Source organism: Anopheles stephensi, chromosome 2 (assembly GCF_013141755.1).
Source record: "Anopheles stephensi strain Indian chromosome 2, UCI_ANSTEP_V1.0, whole genome shotgun sequence".
Classification (NCBI taxonomy): Eukaryota; Metazoa; Arthropoda; class Insecta; order Diptera; family Culicidae; genus Anopheles; species Anopheles stephensi.
This window is the reverse complement of record NC_050202.1, coordinates 66,076,329-66,086,690: the sequence shown is the minus strand read 5'-3', so window position 1 is coordinate 66,086,690 and position 10,362 is coordinate 66,076,329. Positions and strand designations below refer to the sequence as shown.

The window sequence follows — 10,362 nt, the reverse complement described above, 5'->3', positions numbered from 1 at the left end:
AATAAATTACTGCAGTAAAGTCATGAACCTAACGAAAGTGCCATCTATACGACAGTTTGAAAACATACAGAGAGCGCTATCTAAACCACAAACCTGGAAACAGCGTAAGCGCCATCTACCCCAAAGACCCAAAAGTATCAAAAGAGCCATCTATACGGGAGTAGGAAAAGTTTAGCGTAGACACGAACACAAAGACCTCTTTGCTTAAAGCGTCATCTAGTTGGCGATAGTTGCGAATCTAGTAGCATAATTTTTGCGCCTGCATTATAGGCAAGTAATGCAAATAGCATGATTATTAGGCGCTGTCGTTTGTTGCTGCTCGCGAAAAATGTACCGTTTTTTAGAGTTTGTAGCAATTTAAAAGTTAATATAAAAATTTGAAATTTATTTTCAAAGATACTAAGATTGCTTCATATTTCAAACATAAATAATTTGATGACGTTTTTGAAGTGTAAATAAATATTATTTCTCATTAAACTAGTGCGACAGCGATCGATACCGGCGAACCGTTTTTTTTTCATCCTTCATTCTTTGTATTATAATTATTAATGGAATCCAAGAAGATCGAAAGAATTCGGTTTTTGCACTTGGCCTCATCTTATCACATTTGCATTCATTTCATATTTAATCGAAGTTTTGGACTGCTCTTATGAGGTCGGTCGAAGACTACCGATTATAGCTTCCTTCACTAGATTTTACTCATAACTTAATAGACAGTCCAACGAAATTTGATGTGCATTCTAGCTGCGTGAAAGCATCGGTTCCCCCATCATTTTTTGTAGCGTAATTGCAATTGTTTCCTAATAATTATCTACTCCTGCAACACTTGATCTTTCCAACATTCTGAACGTTTATTTTAGAAAGAAAAAGCCTAACTCTAATCATTAATGCAGACGCCTGGTTGTTCAGCATCAGCTTTTTTCACATTGTTTCGTGTTAGGTGAAGAATGGCAGGAAAACTCCACCCATTCTTGCTTCGCTGTTTGTCTTTTCGTTCATAACTTGTGATTTCGTGTTACTTACTCCTGGACTGACTGAACAGATACGAATAATTCGGTGAAGATGAAAGCACACATTCACTCACTCATGCGATTTTTACCAGGGTCGATTATAGCAGCAAAATTTTTATGTTTAGTTGACATGGCAATTAAAACGCTCTTGGTGGACTTAATCAAACTGGAACAGTTACAGAGGCTCTTAACAGTTCCTCCATGACGGGTGGGATGGGTACACTCAAAAGAAGCCAGTAGCATAACGAAAATAGTGTATATGGACCATTGAAAAGCAACTCTAAATATTATAGACTACTGAACTAGAATTTAAATCCTATCCCAAACCGCCACCCTATACGCAGGCCTGAGATTATCCAGCTACGTGTAAACACAGAAAGCCAGAAATGGCAGGCCGAGATATGTCGAGGTTGTAGTGCCAAGGAAGAAGAATGCGGATGCTGGTGTTTGGCAACGAAATTAGCAACAACCCTTGCAGAATGATCAACCTTGCAATGTGTGTTCCTTCACCCTGTCTTGTACTACTATCGCGTAAAACAATGAAATGAAACACGTCACCCAAGTTTTTATGTGGTTTATTTGCACCACTAACATGTACGACACGGTATCAATTTTCTACACCAATCAGAATCACGAATCACAAGGAAAGGAAAACGTACACGCACAGTCGACCATTCCGGTTCATTTCTTCTCTGGGAATACTGCGTCGTAAGCCGATTTGGCCAACCCCGATACGCTGTCTTTCAGTTCGCCCAGATTCGACGGGATCGTTGGCAATTCCAGCTGCTTGTCACCAGGCTTTACACCGTACACGAAGTTGTACCCGATCGTGGCATACTTTTTCGCTTCAACCAACCCGTGCTGTGCGTACATTTCCGCTTCCTGTGGGTAGCAGATGGACGCAACACCACCGGAACCGATCGAGGTGTAGATGACACGCTTGAAGAAGCCTCCTCGCAGACCGAAGATTAGACCAGCCAAGCCACCGATCGCAATTGCTCCAACACGTGGCATCGTGTTGTCTTCCTGATGCAAGTAGTCGTTGATAACTGCAAAATACGCAAAACATAGAAGGCTCTGTTGCGCAGCATTCTAATCGGATATAATGATATGCGGACACTTACACTTTGTTTGCTTCTTTCCTTCTTCGTACAGATCAACCACTTGCTTCTTTTGATCCTCGACCAGTTTGGACACTTCCTGCACCTGGACCCGGATAGCTCTGAACCCTTCTTCAAGTGCGGACGCAGGTCCGGTCGATTCCTTTTTGTGATGATGGCATTCACAATCAATCTTCTGGTTCAGCGGTCGGTAGAGTGGTAGTTCGGAAGGTTTACAGACCATTTTGTTTGGCTCTTCCTTCGGTTTCGGTTTCTCCGCACCGGCGTTGGCATTTACGGCCACTGCGCCAAGCACCACCGGGGTTACTTTTGTGCTCACCGAGCGGAACATCGCCAACAGTGGATCTAAAAGTGGAAATATGTTCAATAATACGCGAGATATTAACAGAAAACTGTGCTTACTTTAGAAACTTATGTAATTTTCGTTGTTTTTCGAGATTTGTCTATACAGAAATGTTGTTACCAATCATATGACAGTTTGACAGATCGCAAAATAGAAAAAAAAAGTTCGCTTCCCAAGTAACAAAAACTGGGTAAAATGGATGAAGCCAAAAACTTACGTCAGATGGCGCTTGAACAATATGTCGAATGATGTTGTGGTCATCTATTGTTCGTTTGTAATAAAATACAAGCACTTATTAAATATAAACTAAAATTAAAAGTAATGGCTAAAGTCTGAATAAAGACCCCCACTCAAGGGCACACACTTTGCCTTTGCCGATTTGTGACTGAAAAGCATGGCATCGAAAATCTTTGACCTTTTTATCTGATCCTATGAAAATTAACTTTTTACCATTTTTATTATTGTTATATTTATAGACTATGAACTTGTAACTTTTTTTCAAATTATTGTAAAAAGGCTCTATTTGAAGATTCTCAAGTCGTAAGTATAATTACAGATAAAATAGATGATGTTTTTTTTAATTCAACGTGTTTTTCGAGCGCCCGTCAGCATTTTGAATAATATCCAATTTTCGTTGAGACTGCGCATGAACATGGAGCAACACCGATCGATTTTTTCGATGACTCCACCAAGCTCCCCATTGCAAATCGTTTGCAGTGCGGTCGCAGTGTGGTACAGATTCAAAGGCTTACCGCGAAGTGATTTTTCCACTCGGAAAGTTTCTTTCAGATAGATTTGAAGGTATAGAATAAGGTTAAAATGTAAAATCCAAACAATATTGCTAATTGATAGGGGTATTTATGGAACAGGTTGGATTTCTGTTTCAGAACTTGTGTAAGAGAACGCTTTCTCGCATGTTGAGCAGGGAGAATTGTTTGACGCCACGGATATGAAGGTCAACAGCGGACGCTTTGGAGCAAGGGAAGTAGTTTAGCTGTTGAATATTCGATTCGATTCGATTCTTTATCGCCAGCCATGCAGCAGCCCTGCATTTCAGTAATATTTTCCTCTTTCTAACGAATTAATTACATTTCAGCAAGCGAATAGTTCTTCTTGTGTGAATGTGCGTGCTTGTGTGTATGTGCGAATGGGATTGTGTGCTTCAAGTTGAGCGTGTATTTGGGTCGGGATTGAACAAATATTCATATTTCTCTGCCATGCTTTATATTCACATAAAGCTTGAGCACATATAAAAAAGGAAACGCTAACACTCTCGTTTTTTTTAACACTAATCATCGCAACACTTACAGCAAAGTTCCTTCGCCTGCTGGCTACCGCTGCAGAAGCGCATCCATATGGACGAGACTGGCTGGACCATCCTGCGCATCCTGTCGCAGCGTAATAATGACGAAATTGCGAAAGAATTCGTTAAGCTTAAGTCGGAAGCACGGCAGGAGATTGCAGCTCAGGGCTAAAAGGCAAAAGTTAAACAAATATGTCAGTGTTGCGTGGACCGAAAACATAATAATTCGTTATTTACTATTCGTGGATATAAGACAAAAAAGAAATGGAAAAAAACAAAAAAAAGAACACACACACAAAAGTTATTCCACTTACATCAACCTAGATCCTATCAAGCGAAGTATAAGACGTGTAAGAGAAGCAAGACACCGTAGCTATCAAGGGAGTTAGATGGATGAGTAACGGAATGCAAACGGCTCTACATGCCGAATGCATCGGTAAAGTGATGAAGAAATACGACAGTGACATAGAGAACGCAAAGCGAGAGAGATGTTAGATCAGCAGTAAAACTATACACTTAACTAATCTTTAACTCTCGACTATATTTCTATTCCTACGATCGTACCATCACTGTGTGTATGTGTGTGTGTGTGTGTGTGTATATCTCAATTGCAAATTGTATTGTCGTCATAGTTATACAAAAATGATAACTCGTCGTCTATGGGGGTGTCTTTAGGAGGGCAGGGCGTTGGCTTCCGGACCGACGGAGGTTCCGTCCGTTCCGTTTTCGGTTAGAAAATTCTGCCCCAGTATGGCCCCACTTCCCGTCTACTACTATCACACGTGCAACCATGAAACAATCGATGTTCGGGAGCATTTCAATACGCTCCCCATATCCAACTTCCTAACTCTGAATATATCTGATGTTATTCCTCTTCTACGTTCTGATGTTATTGGTTCCATTTTGAAAATAGTAAGATCGTTCGTTCCGTTCCGGATCAACGTAGAGCTATAATAGGGCAGATTGGTCAGCCGTAGTGTTGTAAGCGACAAGCCAAATAACAGAATCGAAAGACGGATAACGAATAAAAAAAAACAATCAGAAACAGTTTAAGCAAATCACCCGTAAAGTATTAAGTTTTCCATCTGATGTTGACGAAGTTTAAAAAAAAGCTACAGCTACAAGCTACAAACAAAAAAGCAATGGGAAAAACAAATCATCAATGATGAGTTGAATTTAAATTTGCTAAACCAAAAAACTAACAAGCAAAACGGAATGAGGAAGAACATCAACTAAACCATTTCAAAAGATTCGTTATTTTTTATTTATGCGCACAGAAACCAGTAGGAAGAAGGTAGCACCGATCGGAAAAAGGCTGACAAGTTTGTGTGTTAAACAAACGAGGCAGAATATACATACGGTACAGTAAACAGTAAGTGGCCCACAAGGTATCGAAACGTTATAGGACACCGTGCGGTCGTAATCGGCAGCATCATCCATGTACACCTATATAAATATCATACAAATATCATACATACGCATACGAACCTACCTACCTATCCTGCCTACCTGCATATATACCCCATCTACCTTCCAGCAAAACACACCCAACCTACCTGCCTACAGAGCACATACATATTGCATATAGGACAAATAAAACAAACAAACAAACAAACAAACAAACAAACGAAAACATACCAGACACACATAGTGTCCGCTGCGAAGCGTATAAGAAGTAATCATAGTTGTAACAGAGGAAAACTAATGTATCACAATAGCACACATACACCCTCGTCAGCCATGCGACATTATATCGCGATTATCATAATCAATCGTTCATCATCATCTTCATCACGGACAAGGCGCAGATCAGTGCGGAAGTAGTAGCAGAAGTGGCGCGCAACATTATAAGCTAGGATATGTAAAAATGTTATGCACTTAGCAGAAAACAAAAACAAACAACAGTTGATAGAAGCTAATACAATTTGATTGTTTAAACATATTTTCTAACAATTCCTTGCTTATAGTAAGATACCAATTCCAAATAAAAACTTTTGCAAAAACAATGCACCATGAAGGGGTTTTTATCTGACAAGCTTTGATGCTGAGAGGGTATATTTATAAACTATGGTAGATGATGCGTGCAGAATCGCCCCAGGTCGTCTAAGGGGCGTTCCGTATGAGGCCATCCTTAAACTATAAAAGACATTCCATACCAAGATATCTTGGTCTTTCCGAAGCCGTTTATACAAGACTATTTGAAACATTTTTGGAAACGCGAGCATGGGCATCTGCATCTAGATCGATTTAATGTTGATTGATTTAGGATTTGAATTAATGTTTCTCCTCCTGAACAAATTACTCTATTTTATTAACAAACGGATGGCTCGGTTAAAATAAGCGGTAGCGGTGCCAGTTTTTGACAGGGCATTGAATAATAGGATATCGAAACCCGTCCGAACCGTTTCCCCGTACGCTGGAGTGACTATTCAGCTGCGTCAAGGATAGATTGTACATACATTATACAATAACGTCGAGAATTGAATCAGTTTAACGAAGCCAGAAATGCCAAGCCAAGACCTACAGTATCAAGGTTGTACGACCAAAGTAAGAAGGTAACTAATATAGTTCCAAAAACAAAGTAGATTCTTTTTTTTTATTTTCTACCAGTTTAGATTCCCGTTTGTCGTCGAATGAATTCACGAACGGTGGGTCCAAAAACTTTCGCAAATACTGTTGGGGCCTCACTGGTGCATTGTCTGTTATCGCCAACACCAAATGAAACGATTCCTGTCAGTCTTCCGTTGCAGACGAGGGCACTACCGCTGTCTCCACTGCAAGTCTCCATGTTAAAATAGTTCTTGGAGCACACTTGACTGTGGAAAAGAAGAAATCAATGCGATGATCAATGTTGGTGGTAGACGGTAAGAATTCATCGATAGGCAAACTTACTCAGGCGAAATAGTGCCGAATGTTGCAGAACATTCATAATTCGACACAATATATAAGTTAGTGTAACGTAAGCTGTTAGAAGTTTCTTGTCTGTTAATGTCATATCTACCCCACCCAACTACGAAACACCTTGTACCATCTGGTACTTCAGTGTTCTGAAGTGCAATCCCAGCCATATTCGAATTTCCTGCGAAGGCGTTCGAAGGTACCGTTAAAACAGCTGCGTCGTAATTGAAATTGTTAGTATTGTAGTAGGGATGAACAGCTATTCTACCCACTGAGATCCGGACAACTGGGCGATTAACGTATGAGCTACCTCCGTACAATGTTACCTACAAATTAAAAAAATGACTATGCGATCGTCTATTCGATTTATATAGTGCCAACAAAAGCGACTCAACTCACCCTCCAAGGACTGTACACAAAATCATTTACACAATGAGCTGCGGTCAACGCGTGTGACGCCGTAATAATACTAGCACCGCACGAATATCTTTCGTCTATCATGAGAATCAATGGATATCTGTAGTTGGCGATGTTCACTTCATAGCCGTTGATAACACGTCCAGATTGTGATGCTCCATTCGCTTTAGTTTCATTTGCCTTTCCTGCCAGCACTCCGTTGCTGCAGAACAGACCCAAAAGCACTAGACTAATTACTTGCTTCATCGTTCGTTTGATACAACTGTGGTGATGATAAAATTCTTCTCGGTATTTAAACCCCCAAAATCCATCATCAATTCTGTTTCACGCCAGCTGTTTCTTTTCATCATTTTTGCATATGTGTTAAGAATTGGTAATGCCTGATTAATTTTTCAATACATATATAGTTGAACTTACCTACGTTTGCAAAAAAAGGTTTTGGTAAAAGACTTTCAAGGTAAAAATGCATCTGTTCTAATAACAAAACAGTTTGCTTGCGTCCTGAAATATGTTTCGGCAGAGATTTTTTTTTCTATGTTAGTGCTCATTTCGGCTCGGTTTTCCTTACAGCTTATTTTATTAAAATTAATAACATTGAGAAAAAGTCATTGACCTATGTTGATTTGAGCCTTCCCAAAGAACGATTGTAACGTGCCAAACAATAATCTGTTGCTTAGGGCACTGTTATCACACTTTGTTTACCTGTACAGAAATTTGCACAAATTCCTGCATTTTATTTATTCTAAAACACACGAGTCATGAGGAAATCTGTACCATATGCTTTACTCAAATGTCTTCAATGTTTCTGGTCCATGTAGGGAAACATTTGTACTAACAATGAGAGCACCTTTGTATGAATGTTCATTCTTTTTTCGATATGAGCGGCCGAAATCTATAAATAATTCCGAAACGCGGTTTATCTGCAGTATCATCCGCCTGAGTTCTGAAGCAGCCGCTTCTGCCGGCACTGACGGCACTGACTGAAAGTATCTAGAGTACATTCAACTTTGAGCTCATCGATGAAATCGATGAACAAATTAATATGAAGTTAACGTTTATAGCTTTATTATTTATTTGTCAAGTAAACGTTTATAGCTGTGGCGGTCCGGTGGCCGAGGCGACAGCGGTGCCGGTCTTCACACGGCAGGACCGGAGTTCCTCCAGACCGCACCTCCCCGTACGCATGCTACTTTGTTACTTTCTTCTGCTTCCTTGGCACAACAACCTCGAGAGGTCTTGGCCTACCATTTCTGGCTTTCGATGACTTAATTTTACCCGTAGTAAAGTAGACAGCCTTGCGTACGGGGAGGCGGTCTGGAGGGGATTTGAATCCCGGTCCTGCCGTGTGAAGACCGGCGTCGTTATCGCCTCGGCCACCGGACCGCCCCACTTTGCTACTTTGCTACGGGTAAAATTAAGTCACAGAAAGCCAGAAATGGCAGGCCGAGACCTCTCGTAGTTGTAGTGCCAAGGAAGAAGAAAAAGAAGAAGAAAAAACGGTTATGGCTAATTAAATCTTTGCGGTTTAATTTTTGCATATGTTTTATATATATTTAAAGTACATGGCTTTGAAACATCGGGAGAGTTAGTTTTATGGGCTTTGGTAGAAGATATTGGTACAGCACCCTGAGGCATTTGTCATATTTTGAAGAATGATGGGCGAAGTTTGCGTATGCAGATGCCTTGTCTGTCAAGTGGCCTGAACGAAACGGAACCCTGTTGTCCAGGAGCCACGCCGTCTAGGAACCTCATCATCTCCATCATGGGACTTTTTGTTTAGTACTGGGCCTTAGTGAAGTTGTCGCTTGAATTGAGTGTACGTTGCGTATAGTAGATAAACATTGATCAACAGCTTGATAACTGGATAGATATCAGTTACTACGCATATAATAAGTACTGTTCCTAGTTATTGCTGCATCATAAGATTAAATGCAAATAAAAAAACACAAATAATTCAAGATGTAAGAAAATAGAAAGATAAAAGTATATTGAATACGATACTTTTTTAATATGAACCTATGTTGGAAAATGGTTGAAAAGAGAAAATGCACATGTTGTGTATGAAATGTGGGGTGAAATTTTGTGACAATTAGCTCTGCAGTATTGCTGGAATGTTTTCCTGTGGCTTAAACAAACGATTGATTTTGTGTCACATGCCATCATGGAATTAATAAAATTTAAAAAAGAACCCCAGTAAACCATCCCTAGGAGTATGATAAAAAATTCCAATCACCTATATCAAAGCCATTCCAGTTGCGGGCGTAGCCTGGTGGCCGCATTTGATTCACAGCAGCATCTACAGCCTGCATTTATCGAGCCGTCCGCAGGCTTCGCTTCGTACTACACATCCCAACAACCAGGTCACACAAAGAACCAGATCTCATACCCGCTGGAGGTTGGATTTCCATTAGAAAATTGAATTAAAAATCTGAAACACACCAAATGGATCCTGGATCCTCCCCTCGCTTTTTCTGTAGATACAGCAGGCGAAAGGACGGTGCGATAGCTGGTGATCGGTACTCGTAAGCATGATTTTTATTCCTTGGTCTGGGGGTTGGATCAGCACGCGAGAAGCGGTAACAACGACAACAACGATGGGGCTGCAAACAAAACCAGACACTCACCAAATGGACTGGCAAATCGAATAGACCCCCGATCCTGACCCGAGTGCTCCTTTATTCCTGTCAGTGTCTGCAAGGAAGTTGCAGTTCGCTGAACCATGTACAGGCGTCCACTGGAGGCGTCTGGAAATGAAATAAGGCCGAAATGCCAGCACGTATCACAGCAGCAATTAGGATGTGACGCGAGTGTTCTCCTACTTGTGTGTCCATTATTGCGCGCCGTATATTGTGTGCGATCATCCCAGAAAGCTTCGTCACCAATACGGTTTTGTTCTTCTTCCTAGCCGTTGTCCATCCGGTCAACGTCCTGTACAGGGGCCGTAATGCAGCCTGGTTGGATTCTTCCTCGAGGTGCATAAGACGAGCGTCAAGGATCCGGTAGATGTGAGTGGTCATTTTGTGTCCTCTTGATCGGAGGGAAAATGCAGTGTGAAAACGGTCCCATTCTGTAGGCCAGCTAACATCGGGCAGTTGACTATAGAATATGTTAGATTACTTTTTTCTCTTCATGAAACCATTTCGCCGATCTGTTTGGCTCGTTATTTGGCGTTCAACTGAAAGAAATGACATCACATGTGATTGGAGAAAACAAAACGAAAGAAACCTACTGCCAACAAACCGACATTGCGAAAGAGTGTTTTATTCCCAG

The 10,362-nt window shown here is 40.8% G+C and overlaps 1 protein-coding gene and 1 long non-coding RNA gene across 2 annotated transcripts; one reads left to right on the top strand and one right to left on the bottom strand.

The window, feature by feature from the left end:
• Positions 1 to 1,569: 1,569 nt before the first annotated feature.
• LOC118504310 (MICOS complex subunit MIC27) lies at positions 1,570 to 2,649 on the bottom strand. The gene is made up of 3 exons (XM_036038612.1): positions 2,534 to 2,649; positions 2,135 to 2,476; positions 1,570 to 2,059 (listed from the first exon to the last, which is right to left on the bottom strand). The coding sequence occupies exons 2-3, from the start codon at positions 2,460 to 2,462 to the stop codon at positions 1,692 to 1,694; spliced, it is 696 nt and encodes a 231-aa protein (XP_035894505.1). The 5' UTR covers positions 2,463 to 2,476; positions 2,534 to 2,649; the 3' UTR covers positions 1,570 to 1,691.
• Positions 2,650 to 3,148: 499 nt separating this feature from the next.
• On the top strand, positions 3,149 to 5,783 carry LOC118504308. The gene is made up of 2 exons (XR_004905288.1): positions 3,149 to 3,275; positions 3,344 to 5,783. It is a non-coding gene; the product is annotated as an uncharacterized LOC118504308 (long non-coding RNA).
• Positions 5,784 to 10,362: the final 4,579 nt, after the last annotated feature.